Below are 26,189 nucleotides of genomic sequence, written 5' to 3'. Positions count from 1 at the left end.
AATTGATTTATCGAGAAATTAATATGTAGATTATTTGAAAATGAATTGTTAATGGCAGCCCAGTGAGTATTACATAATATTAAACCATTACTTAAGTGTTAGGAAATAAAAATGAACAAGAAACACTATTGGCTGTAACTATGTTCACATTTAATGAAATTACATTATCTCCATTCAATGACATCATTACCCTAGTCTGTTTTAATGGCTGTAATAACCTTTTAATGGCTGCACTTTTACTACAAGATGATAAAAATGTGATTCACAGAGGCGCGTAATTTAGTCCACAGTATATTTTTCTAAAACACCATGATAACTTATAAAATTACACAGATATCTACTGTACAAGACTCGAGTTCTGTTAATGGATATATCTACCTTCTGTGTTTCCTTCCAGATCTATACTGCACCCTTGAAGTGGACTCGTATGGATACTTTGTCAGCAAGGCCAAGACCCGCGTCTTCAGAGACACCACAGAGCCACAGTGGAACGAAGTCAGTCACCAAGACATCTCCTTACTCTACATTGCACCGATTTTGTTGCGATGCAACAGCAAATAATGTCTTCTGCTTCTCTCTATCTGTGTCGTTGATCAGGAGTTTGAGATTGAGTTGGAGGGCTCCCAGTACCTGCGGATTCTGTGCTATGAGAATTGTTACGACAAAAGCATGCTCAACAAGGACGACAACGAGATTGTGGATAAGATCATGGGAAAAGGGCAAGTCCAGGTAAGAGGACGGCCGCTGACAGGCCATCACAGAAAGCAACCATACACCAAGAGAAACGTCTGGGTCCCTTGGGGACATTTCCCAACATGTGACTCATTTTAAATTTGCTGTCTAGCCTCTGTGCACAGCGGAGCGGTTTTGTCGTGGTGGATGCTGGTTGAATTAATAGTCTGAAAGTGAGTTTATTTAGAGGGTTTCCCCTGTCCTGTTGTGAGAAATGTTCCTATAAAAATCCCTTTCAGTCTTGTTAACTAGATCCTCCCTATGCAGTGGAATCTGTGGTTTCTTGATATTCAGGCAAAATGCTGTTCTCTACTCTGCATCGTTGTTTAGGTTTTTTGAAACAGAAGAGTCATGTTTCTAATTTTCCACAACCTCTCAGGAAAATTTCTTTGGTCAAGTGAATCTTGACTCCTGTCATTTCCCCTGCAATTCAGTCCAATTGCTTGCAGTTTCCTCCTCTGTCGTCGATAGAGTTTCGCCTTATGAATTCGGGTCGACTCTGAGGGTTTTAGTTGCTCTTCAATCATCAGTTAATGTCCTCATGTTTTTCTCAAGTGGTGCATGTGTCAGTGCCAGAGGTGAGCTTGTAGCAGGTTATTTTTGAACTTGCTTCTGATACTTTTTAACCCTCCAAACTTAACAGAAGATATAAATCAGTTCAATCCTTCAAGATTTGTTTGTTGCTGTTGCACGTAGGATAACATTTGTAGTTGCAGGTTGAAGCAGTATCAGCGAGCAGTTGCACTGGGAATACAGATCTTCCGTCTAACATAGCGAGAAAGTGGGGCAAACATGAATCACTCACATAAAGTTACATTTTAAAGGAAAGGTTGCATCTCAGAAATATCTTCTGAATCTTATGTTCTGGAGTTGGTATGTAGTCTGTTTTTCAAACAGTCTTTAAATGGAAAACACCCACAACATATTTGTTATAGCATTTCCTGTTTGTTACCATCACTTTCTACGCTTTTCTCATTCAGTTTGATGCTTTGTGTCCTTGAGTGTTGCCTTTGATTTCCTCTGAAGAGCAAATGGGAATAAGAGCGTGTATGCAGCACACAGGCATACTCTTGTATCAGATCCACATGCATCTTAATGTGGCATTGGATTTACTGTTATAATGACCTTGAATGTTTCAAAAATGATTAATAGAAACATTAACTATATGGAAATGTATGGAAGTCTATGGATAGTACCCAGTCAATCTTTGCTTCTGATAGCGGTGTGTTAGAAAATAATGCAACCTCTCCTTACCATGCCTCTGTGATTGGGTTCATTTGGTCAGGAGTCGACTTCTAATGAAAGATAATGTATAACATTTACATTAACAGTTAATCTACTCACAGGAAAATAGAAACAAATGTGCACACAAACATACGGTTAGTTTGCCCTTTATTTTAACAGTCACAGTCATAGGGTATAGATTTGGTTGGTAGAGTATAGTTTAGATTGATTTTACCTCTCATTTTTCAGCCATACAGATGAACGTACTATTTGATTTACTCTTCTTGGTTAAAAGGGACTATCCCATCTTTTCACATTAAATACGGTCAGGGGTTCATCAATGGTTCAATATTGTATCCTACATGACAGTAAAACCCACCCTCTCCGGCATGGCTGTCAGTCAGAGAGACAAACGCTGCTGCTGCTGCTGCTGCTGCTGCTGCTGCTGCTGGGAACATCTACTTCCAGCCAACAACAGCCAAAAAAACAAATAAATAAACCACATGTTTGCTGGCTCACTGTGAGAAGGGAAAAATAGATATGGGGATCGAAATGGAGAGAGAGAATGGCATGTTCTATCCCAGACTCTGAGAGGATGGGAATGGTTTGTGAGGATGTACAGTAGAGGGCGTTGTTGGGGCTGTGGGTGTGTAGTCGGTAGAGAGAGATGTGTTGCATAGAGGAACTCTCTCCGCTGATTGTATCAGCTGCGTAAAGCTGTAACAATTAATCGAATAATGAATTAGTCGATTCGAAAAAGAAATTTAAAGAAACAGTTTAAAAACAGTTAATGGATACATTGAGAAAATTATTATAAAAATAGTTCAATGCAGCACTACAGTGAAGTATCAGTGTTGTCAGAGGCACTGCTAGTCCAGGGTAAAACTGAAAAATACTGTATCTTTCATTTTCAGTAGATCTCCTCACCACCAGTTAATATACAGTTGGCCTGTTGTTGTATATTGTATATTTTATTATTATACTACCTTGAGGCTCTGAATGAAAGTATGTGTAATCCATAACCCATTAAAGATAAACTTTACCACCACAGTTGAATGCTCACTTCCGTCTGGTTGTAATTTTGGTTGGTCACTACAGCATGATGAAATTCTGACTAAAGAGTTGTATATGTGACCGCACAGTGTTTATGTATGGTTTAGAGACATGGTGGGACAGTGTGTCATATCTAATGAATATGACAGGAACTTACTTATTGTACATTTTTACAAAGAATTAGCCAGAGGGACATCAGTCTGCTCTACAGTCCAGAGTGCATACCTAAGGAGACTTTCACTTGGACCCGAGCTGTTTGCTTTCCTGGTGAAGCTGAGTTTAGAAGGAGCCTTCAGTGTTTTGCTTTCCTCTCTGGAGACCCTCTGATTTATTTAACAAGCTTGTGGAATACCGACTGACCGTAAATGGGCATATTGGGCTGGAAGTTTTCTTTTTTTTACCCACTGCTGTTACTTCACTTTGTTACCGATGAGAAAGTTGGTCGCTTCTGTCATCAGAGATTTTATTTTGATAGTGGACAAAGAAACCTGTAGAATTTTTGATGCAGTATTTTGTAAATGATATGCCTTTATGTGCAGGATAGATGTGTATTGGTTGTGACGTCCACCAGTGAACACACACACACACACACACACACACACACACACACACACACAAACAGGGAAGGAAAAGCTAGCAAGAGAAATGCGACGGTAGCACACTCATGTTAGCTTGATAGAGTTGCTTGTCCACAGGGGGAAATACCACCATTTATTTCCAGTGCTTCACCCAGCTGACGTCCCCTGAGCAGATAACCTCTGATCTCTGAGGTCACGTTGCTAATCCTCCATTAAATGGCAACAGTGTCGGGGTTAAACTCCCCCCGTCTCTCAAACTGGCAACACAAATGGATCCTTAAATGTCTCAGAGCAGGCGATTTGGAAAATTGATCAGTATCAGCTCCCAAAGTTGCCAGTTAAAGAAAAGGTCTGCCATCAGTGTGTGAGTTCTTTGGCATGTTGTTACTGGAATTGTTGCTCTGTAACCAGTGACGTTCCTCTGCCAGAACAAACTTTGTACACATGGTGTGACCTCAATTACAATCAAGAATTTTGATTATTTTCGCTGTCAGATGTTGACACTAGATTTTGAAAGCGTCAATTAAGAGACAGACATTTTTTAATTAGAAACTCTTCAGGGTCAGACTTTGATTTCTGATAATATTTAACTGCTGTGATGCTTTATAGATCTCTGGTTGCCATGACTGTGTTTGCTCTTGCTATGAAGGGACACCAAGTCCTGATGTGGAGAGTGCAAACAATCTCCTGGTCTGCTTCGTGCGCTGTGCAAGTTCTCCCAAATGACCTTTATGTGTCGGCTGCAGCTTGCAATACTTGTCTTCAGAGGATCAGTTATGTAACTGTTTAGGTTAACAGTTTCAGTGCTTTGTGTAGCAGGAACACATCATATCACCCAGCGTCAACCCAGCCCTCGTACACCCCATCCCAGCTTCCCTTGGGCTCACCTCTTAGCGCTTTTATCTCGTCTTATCAGGGGAAGAGTGTTGTCTTTCATACACCCACCAGCACCTTTAGTCATTTAGTCTGTCGTACTGTTGACGACTGGTTAGAAAGAGAAAATGGGATTCCACTGCAAGTAACACGTTTCTTAAGGCTCTAGACTGACATTTTCTTAGAGCAGAGGTTATCAAAGTGTGAGGTGAAAGGGACAGACGGGGGTGTCCTAAAGGCAACAGGGAATGAATTAGTTAGGAAGTTAGTGGCCAGCTTATCAACACAGTTAGCAGTCAGCGCTGCAGCAGTTGCTGGGACACACAGCTCATTGAGACCATTAAGGTACTTTAAAACCCTTAGTGCCTGATTGCAGCAATTTTCATCAAAATGTGTACTCCTTCTTTGAATCATAGCAATGGATTTATCATTACATAACACAAGGTTGTAACAACATCAAATAAAACAATATATTGAGTTATTTATATACACATACGTACATGTATACATCCAGAAAATAATTCTGCAGTGATGATAATATGGTTTCATCTTCACATAAAAGTCAGAGTGTCAGAGTTTGAAAACCCCTGTCTCAGACCAATCAGCACATTGCTGGTATCTATGTTGTTGAGTCTGTCACTTAAGAGATCAGGCCCACACCTCATGGTACTCATGGTATGGTATGGTATCTCATAATGTGAGGCTTGAGAGGAACTGCATGTTCTCTACAGTGTCGTGTCCTGTACGTAGCTTATTGGTGCTGCTGCATCTGATGATCCTATTATTCCTTATGAGTCATGTAACATCTCAAGTACTGTCCCCAGCAAAGGGACACCACCTCGACCTCCTCTCTCCCATTCTCCTTCCATCATCCCTAACACTTGTGCAACTCCCTCTGCACTACGCCGGGGGTTGTTTTTTATTGGTTTGTATTGTGGGGTGTTAGCAGCACTCAGTAAGCAGTAACCGGATAGTTTTGAACTGCTTCCCGGAGATAATGTGAGCCAGAGAAGTTGGGCATTGAGAGCAAAAAGACAAAAGGGGCGATGAAGCTGTTCCTGGCAGCTCTTAGCTCCCTCTACGAAGCCGAGGAGCTGGACAGGGGTCCATGCATTAGCCAGTGTTACTGTAAAACTACGGGTGCACAGGGGTTGTAAAGTTTGAGGGCGATCATCTATCTGCACTCTCATTCCCACTTAAGAGCCAAAGTACTTTCCTCTACATGAAGCATTAGATGCAAAGTTTGACATTTACATGCTATGTGAAGGGTTTATTGTTGAAAGTGCCTTTGTTTTGGCTAATAGCAGCCTGGTCCATCTGGAGAATTGGTGGTAAAGTTTGTGGACCAGTGGCACTCAGCCAGTGCAGAAAGTGCCGGGCAAGCGCTGATCTAATCTCTCAGCACTCCATCAAATATCATGCCAACATAAGGCTGTCATGTGAATGAAATATAGCCGGGTGAGTGCATTTAGTAATTTGGACAATATTTATGAACATATACAAAAAACTGTGTTTTTAAGCAGATGGGGAAATTGGCAACAAAATGAATTAAGATTTTTTCGGATTCTTTATAATATATAGCCGTCTAAATAAAATTGTTTCAGTGTACCGCAGAATTAACACTGATGGGAACAAAATTATTTTTTCTCTCTCTGTTGCTTTTCGTGGAAACTGTGCCCAGGACTCCCAAGTGATTATTTTTTTCTCTGAATTTCTGTTAAAAATTCCTTGCCTCTGAGGCATGGTTGTGTTTTATGTAGTATTTGTTTTGAACATGGAGCTCAGTGATTTTAATGAGTGTGTGTGTGTGTGTGTGTGTGTGTGTGTGTGTGTGTGTGTGTGTGTGTGTGTGTGTGTGTGTGTGTGTGTGTGTGTGTGTGTGTGTGTGTGTGTGTGTGTGTGTGTGTGTGTGGGTATTAATATAAATTACTGTCTAATAGATGGTGTCATCTATTTTGTTTCTGCTCCCTGTCATTTGGGGCTGTGATCTGTCATGTTTCCACCCTACACACCCCCCATGGCCATACAAACACACATATACACACACACAGCTGTCAGCAACATTAACAGATGGGACTCTGCTGTGTGCGTTCAGCCCCCCTAGGGACAATCCAGACTCACATACACACACAAATGGGTGATGGGCTAATGCATTGTAAATGATATCAATAACTTCAGCCTGCTATATTACCTGGTGTTTATGAGCTTGTGTCTCCTTTGTCTGGCTAGGTGTGTGTGTGTGTGTGTGTGTGTGTGTGTGTGTGTGTGTGTGTGTGTGTGTGTGTGTGTGTGTGTGCGGTGGGGGTTGTAGATGGGTGGAGTGTGTTCATTCAGTAACAAAGCTCATCCAAGTCCTCCATGCTCTTTTCCTCCTAAACCCACTTATTTTATTCTTTATGTTGCTTATATTTTTTTTCCACTATGGTTTATAATGAGACTCATCCCTCATAGTCAGCCTGTGTTTGCGCATATGGTGCTTTTTTTATTGATGAGCCCCAATTAAGCTGACTTCCTCATCCGACGATCCTTGATCAGTGGAGCTGATAGCAGCGTTTGATGGATTCTGAGCCCTTCCTTGTCATCTTCCCACAAAGAAGCTCCTCCGTCACAGCCCTCACTTAGACAGCCTTTGTTCCCAACTTAAAACATCCACTCCCTGCCACTTGGGACATGCATGCCCTAAATAACTACACGCACTCCTAAGCAAATGTGCAGATACCCACTATGTTTTCTCTTTGTGAGTAGAATAGGAAAAGCCCCCTACCTGCCAAATCCAGTTTATGTGTGAGTGTGAAGACAAAACAGACATATTTGTCATCCAGGTTGATGCTTTTGATGAGTTTTTTCTTGGAATCTGATGTTCTAGACTGGGAGAAAAGGGCAAGAGTGAGGGATCCTAATGTGTTGTTATAATGCCATCTTCTTATAGAAAAGAATATGAGGCGGACACCAGCAAAACCACATGCTGATATATTGGACTGTCCTGACCTTATAAACAGTTGTATTCCTAATTCCTATAGTCTGATGAAGGCTGACATGTTCTTTAATCAGTGGTCAAATGGTTTAATCATAAAGACCAATTAGCCTAAATACATTTGAGTATTTTAGTATTAGACTGAGAGTTCAGTCTATGTAGTATAGTTCCAGCATTCCTTAAATCACTGACCAAAGTATTAGGCAAACACCAAAGTCATTCAAATTTATTTTGAGAGAGCCATGAATATCTGAACTAAATTTAATGACAATTCATCCTGTAGCTGTTGAGATATTCACAAAAAGCCAGAACTGTCAACCTCGCGGTGACACAAGAGGAAAAGTCAGGATAGGCTTCATCCTCTGGGGACAACGGGTGTCTGTACAAAGTTTCATTGCAATCCATCTAATGGTTGTTGAGATATTTCAGCTTAGTCTTTTTTTGTTGCAGACCAAGTGACAGACACACATTGCCATCCTCAGAGCCAAACTGCTTATGAAACATTATGGATTTCAGGCAATAAAAAAATCTTACTTAATTCTGAATGTGACCAGCTATGAGTAAAGAGATGCCAGAACTGGTTAAAATATCTGCTGCTGGACTCGGAACAAGTCGGAGGCGTTGGACAGGCTTTTCATTCAGCCAAGGATAAAGAGTGATCTGTGAACCGTGTAGGAAGAGCAAAACAGAAAAGCTTTGCTCTAGCTCTTGGATGACTGTGGACCCCGTGAAAGAATAAAGTGAGAATATAAAACGGCCATTTAAAGGCCAAAGGATCTCTGCGTGACCTCCCTCACATCTCTCAGTCTCTTTTTCCCTCGCCATCCCATTTATCCCTCACTGTCTTTTTTTTCTCCGGCAGAAAATACAAACACAGTGCTCTCCAGAGGACCTTGGAGATGTCGAGGGCAAGCTGGCCTTGTAATTGGTCCGCATTGTAACATTACATAATGTTTCAGGGAAGTGTACGGGATTGACAACAGATGTATGATTTCCTACCATGAACATGCATATGGAGCACATGTGGAGAGCGCAGTTAGAGAGACGCAGAAGAGAAGGAGATGGAGGAGGACAATAGGAATGAGAGCCCCAGATGGTGGCCAATTATGTGATGCTGAGAGTTAAAGTGAGAACAAAGGAGCTCATCACAGCCTGAGAAATGAAATGTTCTCCAGAGAGACACCGTGAATCTCTCCCTGCATTTACTAACGCCCTCTTGTCTTGTGGAAGTCCGGGTTCAGGAATAATTGGAAACAGTCTGAAGGGGGGTGGGTCAGCTAATACAAAGAGTGTCATATTTGAACACAGAGGCCGTCAATTCTGCGCTCAGATAAAACTGTGAGATGTGATGAGAGCCTCTCAGTCCAGACATAAGTGCTTGATTTTTCAGTTTTGAATGATGAGGATCAGTTAACTTGGTTCTTATTAAAATTTCCCAGTGCCTCTCTTATTGCTGCTTAGTAGCTTTGGAGACTTGAAGAGAGTAATGCAGAGGCTCTGCAGTTGGAGACAAGAGCACAGAGCAAGAAGTGGTCATTAATAATGACAAGTAGACTTTTGTTAACACCCCAACTTCACGCTGTCGTTGTCACCCTGCTGTGTTTAAAACAATCAACTCTAATCCAGTTTTATAGTAGAGGACTACTGCTAGCAGACAAACAAATGGTGACAATATTTTATTCAATATCAAAGAGAAATCCCTCTTTCTCCTCTTTGGTGGTCTCTGTGTAACAACAGTTTTTCTTTCTTGGTATCCTGGGACATTCCAAATTAAATTCAGGATTCTTTTTCACTTAGTTCAGAGCACTCATCTTTTCTTCAGAATCACATTTAAAACTTGACATTCGCACATTCCCTTGCTGCTCTCAAGCTGTGGCTTTATAGACAACAGATGACATTGGGGGAAGAGATTCACCTCATGCCTCTCATCACGGTCCCAGTCTGACTCTCTGAGGGGCAAAGCTCATTTCATGCTTGGCTCTGCCTGCCAGCACGCTGCGCGGCTCAACACATGGATTGTTTGGGGTTCACCTCAGCTGTGGGTCTGTGAAATCCCTGTGTGGTCAATCGATGAGTGTCCTTGTGTTAACTGCCTGGAGATGCACCTCCTGTTTCCGCTCTGTCCTCTATTATTACCTGGGTTTATCTATTGTTTTAGGCTGGTATTTCAATCTTTATGATATGAAATTCATAGAATAATCTAAAGTAGTTTTGTATCATGTGAATTGGGACAACCAAGGTTTATGTGGGTGTCGAGCGTAATATTCAGTCAGTATATAGTATAGTATAATACTTTTTTTTGCCTCATGTTGTTTGCAGAGACCCAAGAAAAAATACTTTTTCACTAACCTGCTGCTGGCTGTAGATTTTCTTATCTAAACTTTTGCAAGAAAGCGAATGAAGATATTTCCCATGAATGTCAAACTATACCTTTTAAAGCAGCTTCCCCTCTCTCCTTCACACTTTCCTCATTTGTCCTTGGTTGACCAGTGGAACAGCTCTACAGTGTTGCAGAGCACCCCTCTGTGTCTCTCTGCCTTCTTTTCTGCCTTAATCAGATTTCACATGACTGCCAGAACCAAGTCTCTGACCACCAGATGTGACTGTCTTTCTTATCCCCAAAAACCCAGTGAGACCAGAATACTTTGTCCATCTCCGCCTCCCTCTCGCTTTTCCTCTTGTTGTTGTTGGCAGCCTTTCGGCCCATATTAAAGTAAATGGGCCTCAGCAACACACTGTGTCCCAGCATGGGAGCCCGCTCTCTTTCAAGTGGCCAGTCGGGGGACCAGAGCTGTTCCTACAGCAGTAAGATGTGATGGATATCCATCCGTGGCTGACGTTCGCTCCGGGTCTGCTTTTGTTTTGAACCCCCACACTACCCTAGGCAAGCTGGTGATGTGGTTGGACAGCTATGAAGCTGTAGCGCTTACTCAAATGCCACTTTGTTAAAATGCTCTCCTCAGCTGTTTGTTTAGACGTGATTATTGTGCAGGATCTTCAATGCTTTCCATATGGTCTGGGGTCTGAGATTGAGCAAGTATTTGCCCACTGTGGTTATGCACCTCATTATGGACGATGGTAGATCTGCAGTGGGGCCTGTATGAGGTTTGGTTTCTTCCAGGAACTGGAGATACAGCGGAGAGGACAGTGGCATGAGCTGTGGTCGGCTCCAGGAATACATGGAATTACAATTATTGGCAGAGTGCTTTCTTGTTATACTTAATTGTGGCTTTTAGTCAAAAGTGTTTTGCAGCATCTCAAGTAAACACAATTTTAGCATGGTTGATGTTTGTAGAAATTGGCAGGTAATGGTCAGCTATCAAGCAGTATCTGTAAATCTTGTATGTATTCAGTATCTTGATTAAACACTCGAAAAGGACGGATGGGTACCTGTACAGGATGTCCGTGGGGTCTTAAATAAATTCTTAAATTAATCTGAAAGTTAAACATGATTTTTGCAGGACTTAAAAACTGATTGGATTAATGAAGTTACCTTTACTTGTATAAAGTTTTTCCGTCTAATTTTTAATTGAGTTTTGGGGAAAAATTTGTATTGATCAAGCTGTAAAAAAAAAATACAAAACAAAACCGACTTGGAACAAACACCAGTTTTCCTTCATATCCTTCAAACTATGTATGTAAAATAGGTCTTAAAGGACTAGTGTGTAAGATTTTGGGGCCTTTAGCCTCTGATTGCAGATTGCAACTGAGTGAACACCACTCTCATCTATATTTAACAACATGGGAATGAGAATGGGCTGTGAAGCGCGTAGGAGAGACTACGGTGGCCGTGAAACTCGCAAAAGGCCAGTTCTAGCCATCTAACCCTGTTGTATCGCAGAGCTCCCTGTTCACCACACTTTCCTTCTACATCCTGTCTGCTGTGAAGCGTATCACTATAAATGTTTTCCCCAGAAGCGTCCATAAGAATTCGGTAGTATAGTGTGTCAGAGGGATTACTGATATCCTGGTTTTCCGTTCCCTTAAACCTCAGCAGAAGCTTTGTAAAACATCTGTGATCCAATGACAACATTTTGTATCAGCAGAAGTGGTTCAGATCTAATGATGTTTAGACAGAGCGAGGTGGCCGTACCCAAGCAAATGGTTTGACCATCATGGTCATATGAGGTTTCGATATTGGCTGTCTGTATTTTCCAGTCACGTTTTCATTTTATTGTTCATTGACATCCCTGTTGAAAATTCCAATGATTTTTTAAAGAAAGCCTCACCCCTGCTGTCTGCCAAGAGTTGAGGGTGTGTATGTGTGTTTGTGTACTCCTACTGTGCTCCTTGTCCTTGAGTCCCACCGTACCTATATATCTGTGTGTGTACGCCTCAGTAAGCTGTCAGATCTGTCTTTATACTGTACGCTCTGCTTGGCCACAAAAGCCCCAGTAGCTCTTAGACTTGTGAAGGTGTGCTTCTGCTAGTTGCATATTAGTAAAGGAAGAGTGTCCATCACGCTAATGAGACATTTTGATGAAGATGAGAGTTTATTAAGCCAGGTACTTTCACAAATCTTTGGTTGATACCTAGTGCTTAGCTTGTGTTTCCTCCACACCATATGAAAATGAAACAGTAGCTGACTCTTAATCAGTAGCTTGAGGTACTGCAGCTGTTATTTTCGGGTTTCTGCGTGCAGTTTTTGCATGTTAGCGTGTTGCAGAGGCATCTGCTCAGCTCCTGCAGTGATCTAACTATGTTCATGGGTGAGTCAAGAGAGAAAGCCCCCAGCCACAAACACACATAATGAATTTGCCTGCTAGACATAGGAACAAATGAGTGGACATGAAAACTGCTGGCTGAGGGAAATACATGTATTAATAGTATTTTTCCCAGGCTTTTAGAGAAATTTAAAGTGAATGCAAGATCCCTAAAATAGGGATTTTAGTCTGTAGTCTTATCGAGACTGTTTTCTTTTAAACCTAATGTAAGCATGAGCTGATTTCCAGATTTATATCTCAACATACAGGGTGGTACAGTGGGACTGAAGCAAATATAACAACAACATCCATTATGTGCACGTCAGCTACTGTAGAATAAAGGTGAGCTTTATAAGTTTAGTTTGTGTTAGCTCAATGATTATCCTTACTAAAAGCAATTCATTTTGAATGATTACTGGTTAAATACGTTGCTATATGGACTTTTGGCTGTTTTTACTTTTTCACATATGGTGTTTGGATCAGTAGTTTCACATCATGACCCCAACCTACCTGCTTTAATGTTCATTTTCTCTCTCATCCCAATTCAGCAAGTGCTGATGACCTTTCCATTTTTTTTCTGCTCCACTTATCAGAGTGGTACAAGGCTTCTCCATGTTCCATGTAAATGCACAAGAAACTGGGCAGTCTGAGATGACCTGAGATGTGGCTTTGAGTTGTTGTTGAGTCTGAGACTTCCCATGACATTAAGCTGTTCATATGTCAGGACAGTGAGCAGTGCCAGGCGTTTGAACCTGCTTTATGACTTCCTGTCCCAGAACAAGGGAGAAGAAACTGCCCATTTCCTGCTCAGACTGTACAGACTGCACAGACTGCATGAACACAGGCCCTTATCTAATTAGTTTTTTATTTTTATCAGTAAATATCGGAAACCCCTCCCATTCTTTAAAGTACACAACTGATGCTTTATTCAGTCAGATTTTCTGATAATAATGGTTTCACTGTCTGCAATCATAGCTGCATGTTCTTTTCCTGTTCCGTTTTACAAATGTGCATCCATATTGACAGCTGGGCACCCAGACAGGTGTTTATCGTCACTAATAAAACCAAACATTCTTTTACTCTGCCGATATACATAGGCTTTAATGAGTTCAAATGATGTGAACCTATTAGAATAATACTTATAAGCTGAATTCTATGTATTATTTAACCCTTGCGCAGCCATAATAACAAAGCTCTTTTTATTGGCTTCTTGAATTTCTGACCTGGGACCTCAGTATTGGGCCCCTTTTGCCACCACAAATTAGGCTAATGATGAGGTAATTGGTTTCATGTAGAGGAAATGTTTCTAAAGTCTCCACAGACTACTTGCAAGGATGTCTTAAACCTGTCAGCTGTGCGAAAGATGAGGTCATTGCCATTGCGGTTATCTAGTGTTTATGGCCTCGCCAAATTCACTTCGGGTGCTGCAGAGCAGACTGATGCCACATGTAACATGTCTGGGATCAAAGCATTTCAACTTGTGCCTCTTTCACACATTAAGGAATGTTAAGAGCTCTATGGAGAAGAACAGTTTAGCCCTTGACTTTTTAAAACTTAAGTTTGCTCTGTAGTTACAAAAACACAACATCCAGTGAGGGACACTGGTCACAATGTTCCTCTCATACGTTTGTTATTATACAAAACTTGAATTAGACACAATTTTAGCTTTAAAACACTCCACTATGACCTAACCACTGAAATGTAGCAGTTTAAATAACCTTGGAGAACAACACTGTTCTCTCCGGCTCTTAGTGTTTCTCAGATGACGAGTGCTCTCTCTGTGCATTGCTTTGCTGGAAGCAGCCTGTTGCATAACCAGCATGTCGTGCTGAATTCATCGTAGCAATAATTTTATTTTTTTAAATGTCCCTGGCAGAATCATAAAATGTGTTGATCCGGCGGGGGTGCCAGCTAGAGCGTGTACCTGTTCCCGCTGGTCCTGCTTTCAAAGAGCTGAGTGGGTGTTTTTGAGGGAGGGCACCTCAAAAGTCTATTTCGCAGAGTCACAAATTGTTTGAATTACGTAATGTGTGTTGTATAATAGCCCTGAGAGGGATATGTACTGTATGTGTGTGTTCCAGGAGCTGCAGAGGAGTTGTTTGGGTTGATCTCTGCCCACTTGTACCTTCTCCTCTTCTTCCAGTATAACCCAATGATGTTTCACTCAGCCAGTGTGAAGGAGGCAGGTCAGCTCTGGTTAGAGAGAAGCCACCGAGATCCAGCCTAACTAATCTTGCCACTGGCTGCTGGGTATCGATCATTAGTTGAAAACACTTGTTCAGTTTCTAATCCGTCTTCTTTATCTGTGAATTGGAAGGAGAAAGAGGGAAGAAAGATCGAGGATCAAAGCAGAAGAAAGAAAAGAAGAGACTTAGTGGCAGGGAGTGTTGCGGTACATCAGAAAACAGCTCCTCCTTCTAAGCCTGAGGTGGTTTGCTGTGTTGCTAACATCGTTACACAGAGATGGGTCATCATAACACAATCATCAGTGTGCTTGTTAGGATCAAGAAGCAAGTGGAGTCTCCATTGATTGGCTAATTGATTTTCACTTATAAGCTGATGGCTTTTTCACCCACTAATGAGGTTTTGACCCCGGACAGAATTTCTTCTTCTTCTTCTTTTCTCCTTTTTTTTTTTTTTTTTTTTTACTCATTATTGGTGAAAGTGAAGGCTGAGAGGGTGTGGATACTGCTGTGAATTAGTTAACAGAATAGCTGACCCAGTTTTGATGAAAAAGAAAGTGTCAGAGCTTACAAAACAGATTTTTTTGATGATGGGGATTTCATGTCCTTCATTAAAACGTGTTCTCGGTTGTTTGCCCAAGGTCAGAAAATACACCACCTGGGTCACAATTTGTGCTGATGATGTGAGCCATGCAATTCATTATTTTGTTTTCGTAACTGTTCTGCTCAAAGGAATAGTCCGACATTTTGGAAAATACACTCGTTTGCTGTCTAGCTGAGAATTAGGGGAGGAGATACGGCCCTCTATACACTGAATATAAAGCTAGCCAGTTAGCTTAGCTTAGCATATAGACTTGCCTAACATTTAGGCAGTCATACTCAAAATAGTTTTCTGTCAGTGCTTTTTACTGCAACCTCCAGTTGCATAATACTTTCTCATCTCATTTCGTGCCGTTCGAGATCATCCTGTCACTGCTTCGTCCCTGTAAGTCCGACCACCCTCCTCCCTGCTCATCTAATCTTCCAGGTGGCTGCGTCCAGTCTGCCGTTGGTTTACACTTAAGAATGAATTATTCAAGCAGGTCAGCTGCGTCGTCGTCCTGTGAGGCTGCACTCTCTTCATCACTGGAACTGGGTCACATTGTTCAGATGTAACACAGCCTTGTCCCAGTCAAGCAGAGGGCGCAACACAAGAAGATCACAATTTCAGAATAATGGGTTCACATCCACAATGCACTGAAGGGTACGATGGTTTATATGGAGAAATCACACCCAACGCCAGTCAACATCCCAGATTGTTACTGAAACGGAGAACAATCTGTCTCCCTGAGCGCGTTTTGCCCCATTAACACAGATTAAACTGATGCCAGGTATGACTGCAACTGGAAATCTTGCTCGTGCACACAAATGAATAAATCTTACACAGCGTGTGAATGCTCTATCCAGAAAAACCTGGAGACAGCAATGATGGCTACACCTGCTGTGGAAAGATTTCTTATCACAATCTCCTCTCCTCCTTGCAGCTAAGGAAAAAGTAGACCCAGACACTCTTAGGATTATGTGGTTTCTCTGTGTTGTGGTGCTCTGTGAGTAATGAAGTCTTAACTCTCCAAAAATGTCTTTAAAAAGTTACTTTGCACCACTTGGGGTTTTAAATATGCAAATTTTGCCTTGTGCAGCTTCTACTTTATTTTGAGTCATGGGTGTTTATTTAAAGCAAGCAGGCTCAGATTGTATGCTGTGATTTTAGATTGGTGGATCAGTTGTAATTAAAGAAAGTTCACTGTGTTGTTTAGCTGTAATTATCTCCACTAAGGAGGTTCTGTTGTTTTCTCTGTTTGACTGAAAAGATTTCTGTTGTTTGATGAACAAATACACTTTGAGCCAAGGAACAACACATTTGAATTCTGCTGGTAGACACCCAGAGCGTCAGCTGTGGAAGACCTCTGAGTGACTTAAATTATAATCAAATCATAATGAATGCATTATGAATAATGACAATAGAAATGAGTAGAGAGTAAATCAAGAGGGGAGCAATAAACGTAGCAATAAGCAATTGCAATAAATGAAGTGGAAGTACATGAATCAAAACACTGGAAAACTGTGAAGAACAGCGTGTATACAGAGTGTGACCTCATTGTTTGAACGGAGGTTTGTCATGCAGAACCTGCTGCGTTACTGCTTCACCGTTTGCTCTTGCATCACTCTACCTCTCAACCTCTTTTTGTGCTTTGTGTCTTCCGTTTTATCTCTCTGTGCTTACCTGCATCCAGATTTACTGATCGGACTCAAACATGTTTTTAAGTGAAAGGTTTTCTGCTGATTTGTGGCTAGGTTTAGCTTTTAAGTGAATGTGACGGCTTTAAATAGCTAGGTCTATTCATAATGCTTTGTTTTTTTTTACCCACTCTCTGTCTCTGAGAGGACACAGACACTCACACTCATCTTCCCATCCCAGCCACACCCAACAACCCACAACAGACTCGAGCTACATGCTAGTGAAAGCGATTCCTAGCTCCCTCTCTTTTCTTCCCTGCTCGCTCTCCATCACCACTTTTGTTCCAAAGTGCTTAATAAGTGATGGAGCGGTTAATCTGAGGAAGATGCCCCCCAACGGCTGAGATGAAAGAGAAGAAGGAATAATCTGTAGAGCACCCTAAGGTTGTGATTTCCCACCCTGCCAAACCCCCCTCCTGCCTCTGCACTCCCATTTTAGCACTCCCACTGTACCCTGAAGGACCCTACTTCGAAAGCCCCCCCTCATATACACACACACACACACACACACACACACACACACACACACACACACACACACACACACACACACACACACACACACACACCTCCTGTTTTTTTACTCTGTTTCCTCTTCCTCTTGCCTAAGCCCCAGTGAAGGCAGCAGGGAAGATCAAAGAGGTGGACTGGGTCATCCCCTAAACATACTTATAGAGACTGTTCAAATTAAATCTGATTGATTTATCCGCTCACAGCACGGCTTGCGGCTATCAATGTCACTCAGCCTGTCATGTGACACAAATGGTGAAAACACAGCACTTTGTCATTTTTGATGAGTAGGTCAAATAAGCCTGAGGCCTCCTCCCCTTTCCCTTTGATTTTATCATTTTTCGATACCCGTGTCCCAAATGATCACCTTTGTTTCACCGTTGCTTCACAGGGATTTACAGTATAAACGTTACAGAAGCCAGGAATATAAATGTACACACACTTTCAGCGTTATTTTGTTGTGGCATGAGTTGGAGCTGCATTTCAAAATCCAGGTTTGTGTGTTCACCATGACAGTCAAAATAGAGAGTAACCGATAACAGTCTCTCTGTAGTTTGGTGGAGACTACTTGCTTTGATAAAAATGCTAAAAGATTGGCTGAGACCCTTAAAAAATGCTCTCAAACAAGATTAAATGTAAAAAAATAAATAGGAATAGATTTAAGTTTTACCCTGAAGCCTACCAAAACTTTAAAATCTATACTGATACACTCTTAAATGCTCCGTGGAGTTTAAAGAAAGTTCTTCTACTTGTGTAAATTATCAGCAAAATGCCCCAAATGGTCTGCATAAAAGGAATAGTTCTACATTTTAGGAAGTAGACTAATTTTTTTTTTTTACAGCGAGTAGGATGAGAAGATCAATAAGACTTTCTTTTCTGTACCCTAATTACAGCCATGTTATATCTTGTTTGTTTAATTTGTTTATGAACCAAAATGCAAAAATGATAAGTTGGGCTTTTTTATAGGGAGTTGCATGCTGAAACTGTTTCTCTCTGGGTCCTGGAGTCTCCATTAGTTATTATTATTGAGCTTTCCCATAATAAGCATATTTCCCAAAATGTCATGTCAAAATGTGCTTTTAACAATTTAATATACCAGCCATCCATACATGTCCTATAGGACAGGACATGCAAACAGACAAAGACCCCAGATGGGAGCTGGATAAGAGCCCAGGACCTTGTTGCTGTGAGGAGATCCACTGCACAGCTTCTTATTGGAAATCTGGAGTCGTAGTTCACAGGATCTTGTTAATGTCAAATATTCCAGCTTTTACTCAGGATGGCTAAATTGCTTCTAACATGAAAAGGAATCGTTGTGGACTGCTTAGCGTCACACACAAGGTTTGTTTCATACAAAGGGAACAGTGAAGGTCAACTACAAAACATTTACAGGCAGATGTTTTCAGCAGCTGTACAATGCTCCCAGGATGTCTTATTACATGGCAAACACACTGAAACGCCAGACTGACTTCAGTGTCAGGACCCATCCCATGTACACCAGCCAGGCATGGACTCAGAGCTGCTCCATATTCATGTCGGAGCGCCGTAGCCGTTATATTGATCATTAATTTATCTCCAGCTCTTGAGGGTCTCTGTGATTGGCAGAGCAGTGCTGAAGCCTGCAGGAGCGGCGAGGCCGCAAAATCGCAGAATCAACAGAATCACGGTGCTTGTCAGGGAGCGGCCGCAGTCCCAGATGGAGTTAGTAGTGGAAACCAGGACCTAGTTCAACACTCCCTTCCCCCCTCTTGTCTGGTCATATGGAGCGGCTTTACGAGGGGCTGTGCCACCCAGCACATGTATAATTAAGAGCCAAGACTGGTCCTGATGTCAGAGCATAGGCACTCAGGGCTGGACCATCTGCTCCCTCACCTTTTCACGTTGTAACAAAATGGTTTTATCTTAAACTTTAAAATTAAAATCAACTACATTTCCTCAAGTCTATTATTCTGACCAACAGCTCTTAAAACAGTGATTAAAAATCGAGTCATTGTCCTCGGTGCACAGATTTCCAGCAATAAAAACAACAGCCACAGCTATGAGTGTTCAGCGCCAGAGAACATCTCAGGGATTACCACTTTTACTAATTACTCCTTTTTCTTTTCTTTCATGTACTCTCCATTCCCACAAGAACTCTTAATCTTATTTCCCTGTTGGACTCCCTCCCCCTCCCCTGCTCACATCATTCCTCTTTTTTTTTATCATTCCCATGTCTCCCAAGCTCAAGGCCCCACACAGTTCATCCTCTCATACGGTTAATTTAGTTCTACAGTACATTTTTATCTATGTGAGGGCCTTTTAGGAAAATAAGGGCCCATTATTCCGCTCTTCTTACGCACAGCGAAACCCATCCAACCAACTAAACCAAGGAGCTGAAATAGTTCGCCTCCAACAAGATTCAGACAAATATTATCCTGGCACATTGCTATCCTGTTATTATTTTGCATTTAAATGTCATGTATGGAGTAAATTTGGGTTTTGGGGAACTTTGGCGGTCTGGACTGTTTTAATGTGAGCTGAGTTGGTGTGAGCCCACAGTATTCTGGGTTAGCGTGTCTGTATGTACAGTATGTAGGAGTGGTATTATTTCCATAAATAGTGCATGAGCTAACACTAGACAGTGGCGCACTGGATGTATGAATGTACAGTACGTGTTTGTGTTCCCCTGGCTGAATGCATGTATGTTCACTCCATGATTCTTCTGATGTGATGTGTTGTGAAATGTTGGACTCTGGTTGACCCGATGGTATAGGCGCCTGAAAGCTGCTGCTATACTCTGAAGAGTAAATGTGCACTAACATGGCACCTTCCCGGAACATGAGAAAAAGACGTCTTGCTGATGACCTTTTTTGGGGGGCTTGCACAGCTGTCAGTATCTTTTGACTTTCAGGCTTTCTTGGCAGTTAAAAGGAAAGCCAACTGCCCAAAATGCAACATCTTGCAAGGATGTGCTGAAAGCCTGCACTACAAACTGCATGTGTGGGGTTTGTGGGAAGTGGGAATTCAGGAGGCACAAGGTAGTCAAATGAAAGATGTGATTTGTTGCATTATGTGAAGTGTAGGATCCTGTGCAGTAGCCCTGTAAGGAAATGCTGCTTTCACATGTCTCCAATTGCAATTTTAAAATATCCAGTTTGAAGTATTAAGCATTCACATTTGATGTATGCTGTAGTAGCAGACCTCCCATTTAACAAAATGTCCCAAACACATATATATAACAGTTAACATATGCATAGTTAAAATATACCCATCTATTTTGGTGATACGTTTCTGTCTCATCTTGCCCAAAAATATCCCATGTCTCCCTGTGGGTTTTTTTTTTCCTCTCATTTCCAAAACATGGTTTTCCCAGACATTCTTTCCAAGATGTGACGCATGGAGTGTGTATGTCTCATAGTTACAACCCCTGGGAGTTAAAAATACTCTGTGGCGAGGGTTGACTGAGGTCCCCCCCTCCACCTTCTCCTCCTACGTTGTCGGTCACAAAGTCAGACATACAGGCTGTCCTGCTCACCCTTCCTATCTGTTTACTCTCATCTTCAGCACATAACACACACACACACACACACACACACACACACACACACACACTAACCCACATGTTTTTACACCACGTTATCAAACTGTCTAGTGCTATCTCTAGGCACCCCAGTGATCACATGAGTGAAGGCATGTTCAGAGCCCTTTTCTGCTCGTAACTGCACTTTTAGAGCGAAAGTAGAACAGACTAATCATTAAATGCTCATCTAGAATATCAATAATCAATACCTTCAGTGGCTTCGGTCATTATTACTTTTGATTTGATTGATTCTTTTCTTTTGTTCATTAGCTGATGTTTGCACATTTAGTAGAGAAGGATGTTTTGCAGAAAAAGCAGAGAACCTATTTGCATCTTACTTCTAGTAAACACAGCTGTCTCACACATTTCTGTAGATCAAGGAAACTGAGTAACATGTTCTTTGCTTCTTATCTGAATCCCTTTATGAATCACTGTACACTGTCTACCTACCAGTAAACAGACTGACTCTGAATCACAGCTTCCATTCAGCCCAGCAGAGTGTCTTACTGGTTTACAGGAGGTTTGAAAAATGCAGCCTCGTGTCTATAAACTTTCCCCAGCAGAATATTTCTCCCCTCTAATTGAAATGGGACAGGACACGACGGATGGAGATGGAGTTTGACAGGCATACACACTCTCCCGTGCCCCTATCGATCCATTATACAGAGGAATACGCCTTTTAAGAGCAGCCAGCTCTGGCTGTCCTGTTGAATAAAGATGGTGATTCGCTCTGCATCTCTACCAGGACGTGCGAGTGCATGCGTGCATGTAGAAATCAGAGAACTGTAAGAGCGTGGTGAGGAGAAGTCATCTGCACAGAAAGGCACCATAACAGGCACACAGGCAGGGAGGAGGAGGAGGAGGAGGAGGAGGAGGAGGAGGAGGAGGAGAAGGCTGGAAAGAGGATGAAAAATGTGGCTCTTGTCATATTTTTAGAGGAAATGGCAGTGTAGCAGCTTTTAAAGCCTTCTAGATTTCTGTTGAGGTGATGGTTTCAACAGTTTTAGGAATTTTGTCCTCAAATATTTAGCATTCATTACCTGACCATGTTGAAGTTTCACACCATTTCTACATCTTTTTTTCTTCATTACATTCCTGTCTTTACTCACATCATGAGTGTGCTGACCAGCTCTGGGAAAGGTTGACATGGGGTCAAAGCTCTGAACGAAACACAGCACAGTCCCTCCATCCCTTCATCCCTCCCTCTTTCACTCTCCCTCTCTGTCCTCTGCTTCTCATTTCTCATTGACTGTTTATTGCTCCCTCCTCCCCTCCCTCCTCTCTGTGGAGGTGTGTCCATCAACATCTGGAAGAAGTAGGGCCGCTCACTGACAACGGGAGCTCATTCACTCCCCCGATCTCTTTCCCTCCTCCCCCCCTCTCTCTCTCTCTTTCTGCCTCGCTCTAGCGCTCTGTATCTGTGTTTGCCGTTGTGGAAGTCAGATTGCACAGCGAGGAGATGTTGGCAGCTGACTGTGGAATGAGCTCACAGAGAGAGGTACCAACGTGGAATTATTATCAGGCTTATCAAGGAGACCATGGCAGCATCTTGTTCTCCTCCCTGTCATCACTCTCTTCTTTTTGTGAAGTGAATATCTGAGCATCAGCTGTTGCCGACTTTTTTTTCTTGCTGGTGAATTCCCGGAGCGGCGCTCCAGCACCTGGTCCAGAGATCAGAGAGAGGTTACGTAGGGATCCATCCTCCCCCCTCCTTGTCTTAAGCAGCGTATTGTGGAAGGGGCATTCAGAGGCTTTTGGGATGACGGAGATTCTGGTATCGGATGTAAACTTGAACTCGGTGTGTGAGCGTCTGGAGCAGCACTGCTGCGTGGACCAGAACCAGCACAATCTGTCCAGCCAGCCACAGACCCCTGTGCTCAAGAGGCACACCAACACCGGGGCCAAGCTATGGGGACGCGTCCGCAGCAAGCTGCTCAGACAAAAGGTCTCTGGCTGACATATGCACACACACACACACGTCACATACACACACAAGCTGTGTTTTCTCTCTTTTATCATTTGTTCTCTCCTATTTATCACTCTGTCACTTCCATCTGTTTGTTCTGCTTCTCTTTTATGCTCAGTGTAGTCCTCTCTCCATGTGCATGCCCTCTCTCCCGGGTGTCTTTCTTTCAGCGCAGAGTTGACTATTGTTCTTATCTGATGGATCTATTGACTGCGGTAGAGACAGTGATGTAGTGCTAAATAAAAATATATTAAAAAAAATAAAAAACTGTGACCTGCTGCAACAGCAGCTACATTTATATGTTTAGAAAAACCTTAATTTCTGCTTTTTTCCTCCTTAAATGATCCTATTCTTAAATAACTCACCTGTGATGCTACTCAATGCATATTGTAAATATTTGTTACTAAGCCTTACGTCAGATTTGAAATGCTGTTAGTATGCCAAGCACGCAAGTACTTCCTGATGTTAAAGTTCTGATAAATAGCAGAGCTACTAGGAAGACTTATTACCTACCTAGATACTGGACTGTACAATGTAATTACCAAGAGGTGAAAATCACCATCCCTTTAGAAAATCACTGCTTTGATGGATGAGACTGTTTAACATAAAATCACAATTTCCTCCCTATTGTCTCATTCCTGCCACTTTACATTTCACCCTTTCTACAACCACCAATCTGTGTTATTCCTCATTTAAAGCTACTAATGAGTACATGGTCTTTCCAACTAAATTGTGTTGGATTCAGTATCAGAGTAGCTCCTCCTGCTGTTCATTGTAAGTACTGTCCTCCTCTGGTCTGAGCTGATCTAATGCCCCTTTGGCATTTTCAAGCAGAGAGTCCACTAATTAACTGTCACATTATCCTAAATAGCCTCTGAAACATGCTTCTAGCAAATACAATTAGCATTGCAAGGGTAAAGTTTTGATTAAATGTTGACATTTTTAAATGATGTGGCCAATTATTGGAAGTTTGTTGTGTTTATGTTACATTTTTAGCATGGTCCTGTTTGTCACTTTATCATTCAAATTCATTAGATTGAAACTGTAGCAGTCACTGTATGTGCTATTATAAGATTGCGGTTCATTCAGAAAGGGCAATTGTTGTCCTTTGGTTTAAACCTACAGGTTGGACTGAATGACCCTTGTGTTCAGGGATCTGTTACCCAAAGCTCGGGGGGCACACACACACACACACACACACACACACACACACACACACACACAGGTCTGGTATTGCATAGTTTAAATGCAGGTTCTGGATTGTGACTCATGCGTGGGAGCAGGAAAAGGGCTCCTTTTTTTCCCTCCAGATGCTTTCTGTATATGAAAGATATAGAAGGAACGTGTGAGCCTGTTCTGGTTTTATGCATAGCTCTGCACATGCAGCTAAAATGTGGACTCATTTTTTCATTCCACTGTATGTTTGCGCATGTTTATTCAGCAGTTTTCGTCATCTCCATCGTCACAAGTGCATAGCCAGCATTTTGAGCTGTAATTTGTCTGCATAATAAACAGGTTCAGGACAAAGAATCCAAGTTGAGCGTTGGCTTGACCTTTGCTTTAATGCTTTCCATTATTCAACAGAGGCCCGAGGAAGGCTGACCACTGCTTATAGAGAGTGGGATAAAACAGGGATTACATATTAAGCCCAGACTTTACTGTGTTTGACCTGCCGGTCCTCTATTGATCTCCTCCCTGTACACACGCCTCCATGTCTTATTGTAAAACAATGTGATTAAGGAGCGTTCTGTGTTTCATTACTGTCCACATTTGTCAACTTTGCAGTTAGTTGCATGTGATCCTGCCCCCAGTGCAGAAATCCCTGTTCACCAAACTGCTCTGTGAAGTCCCATTCATTCTGAATGAGGCTTTGAATGTCAGTTTTAAGAGGAAGAACTTGTGTTGCAGTTTTTCTGTGCTCAGATGCCTTTTGATCCTATCAACTCTTCTACAATTCTCCCTTCCCCCCCTCCTCGTCCTGCGTTCTGCTTCTACATGGTGGTGAACTCTGTTTGATGGGGGTGATAATGTTAAATCATCCGCCACCATCATCTGGCACAAGAACATAACAGGCTGCTTGAGGGTCTTTACAATAATCTGGATATTCTTTTAAAATCATTTCCATTACATTTTATGCTTTTGTTATTTTTATTCAATCTGCCTATATCATTACTTTAATGATATAATCAGCTATGTTCACATTTAAATCAATTGTTTTTCTGGCTTTATTTTGCTTTTGTTTTAAATCTAAGCTAAAATGTCTTTAAATTGTCTTTCTAAAAACGTGCCGATACTCACTATGAGGAAGAGCGACTTCCATTGTTTTAAAGTAATTAATGAAGGGGGCAGGGAAAGCAGTCTTTAGGGCATATTGCTTTTTGTGTGCGTCTGTGGCATGCATCATGTTATTTACCGGGTGTTGAGAGGAATGTGGATGTTAGAGGATACACGAGGGTATGGATGTACACCGGGGGAATTGTCTTCTTTCAGCCTAAAGCGGCACCTAATTAAGACACGGTGTGATGAGATGGGAGGGTGGCTGGGAACACTAATTGGACTAGAACCAGACATAATGTATGGTATGTGTCCCAGCAAAAGAACAAATGATGATTAAGCTGTTACTCCGCTGTTGGTCTGGGTTTTTGGCTATGTGTTTAACACCGTGTTCTTTTGGCTGATGACCTGTTTGCCGGGCAGGTTTGGTTTTATTTTCTTTGTGGAGTTACAGCCAGCTTAGTGGGGAGAACAATGGAGCTGTCGTGCCGGCTTAGCCATGGAAGAGAATCAGATCCAACCATTATCATCCGCCCTCCGCCTCGCTCATCCCACCTCTCGCCCCCGCTGCATTTTAGCCCACATACGAAATTATGCTATTCCATTTGAGTATGTTGATTAGTGCAGATGAGATATTAGGGTTTCATCCCTCCTGCGTGCCTAAAATGCCAGCCAGTCCCCTAATGGCCTTTTATATAGGCCACATAAATCTCTGTCTGTCCCCACCGGAGGGCATAGCCCTTTATTGGCCCCAATTCATCCCCCGTGCGCAGGATCTGCGGCTGGTTAATGAGCTCCAGGAGGGAAGAGGCAGGTCAGTAAAGCATTCTCAGGTTGATACTCACAGTGACCCCCTCTGGGATGAACCCAGCCCCATCGCTTCTGGCCGTACAGCAGGCCATATGCAGGGTGGCTTTAATCTCAGCAGGGTGACAACAAGGCATTAATCATGTAATTAGGTGGCGAGAGTTAGGAGATGTGGACTATTGCAATGTTCATCGCATGCTTTAACAGTGGTCCAGGCTTAGCAAAAAACAGGAAAGTTGTCAGGCAGTTCTATATAAAGAGGATAACTCTGGGTTACCACATGGATTCAGGGAATTTATACATTTATCTGAAATAGTCAGTTTATGACTTTGTTTGTTTTTATACATGTTGGTTTTCAGCAGTTTTCTGAAAGTTTTCAAACCAGGAGGAAGTTTTTAGCTCATGGAAGCCTTCCAACTTACTAAACTATCTGAAAAAATTGGTAAATGTTACATCAGAACTCAAGTGAGACCCCT

The 26,189-nt window shown here is 42.1% G+C and overlaps 1 protein-coding gene across 5 annotated transcripts in view; it reads left to right on the top strand.

The window, feature by feature from the left end:
• The window catches only part of abr (ABR activator of RhoGEF and GTPase), a 121,615-nt gene that overhangs the window by 83,312 nt on the left and 12,114 nt on the right, over nucleotides 1-26,189 (top strand). For 4 of the 5 annotated variants that reach the window (XM_051399978.1, XM_051399979.1, XM_051399980.1 and 1 more), the window contains 2 exons: nucleotides 398-495; nucleotides 598-729. In XM_051399978.1, coding sequence (XP_051255938.1) covers nucleotides 398-495; nucleotides 598-729 — 230 coding nt within the window. Of the gene's footprint in view, nucleotides 1-397; nucleotides 496-597; nucleotides 730-22,032; nucleotides 22,612-26,189 lie in introns of those variants that run through there. The other variant, XM_051399982.1, reaches the window with a different exon arrangement.

The sequence above is a fragment of the Dicentrarchus labrax genome, unplaced genomic scaffold, assembly GCF_905237075.1.
Source record: "Dicentrarchus labrax unplaced genomic scaffold, dlabrax2021, whole genome shotgun sequence".
In the NCBI taxonomy this organism is placed as follows: domain Eukaryota; kingdom Metazoa; phylum Chordata; class Actinopteri; family Moronidae; genus Dicentrarchus; species Dicentrarchus labrax.
This window is presented reverse-complemented; position numbering and strand designations above follow the sequence as displayed.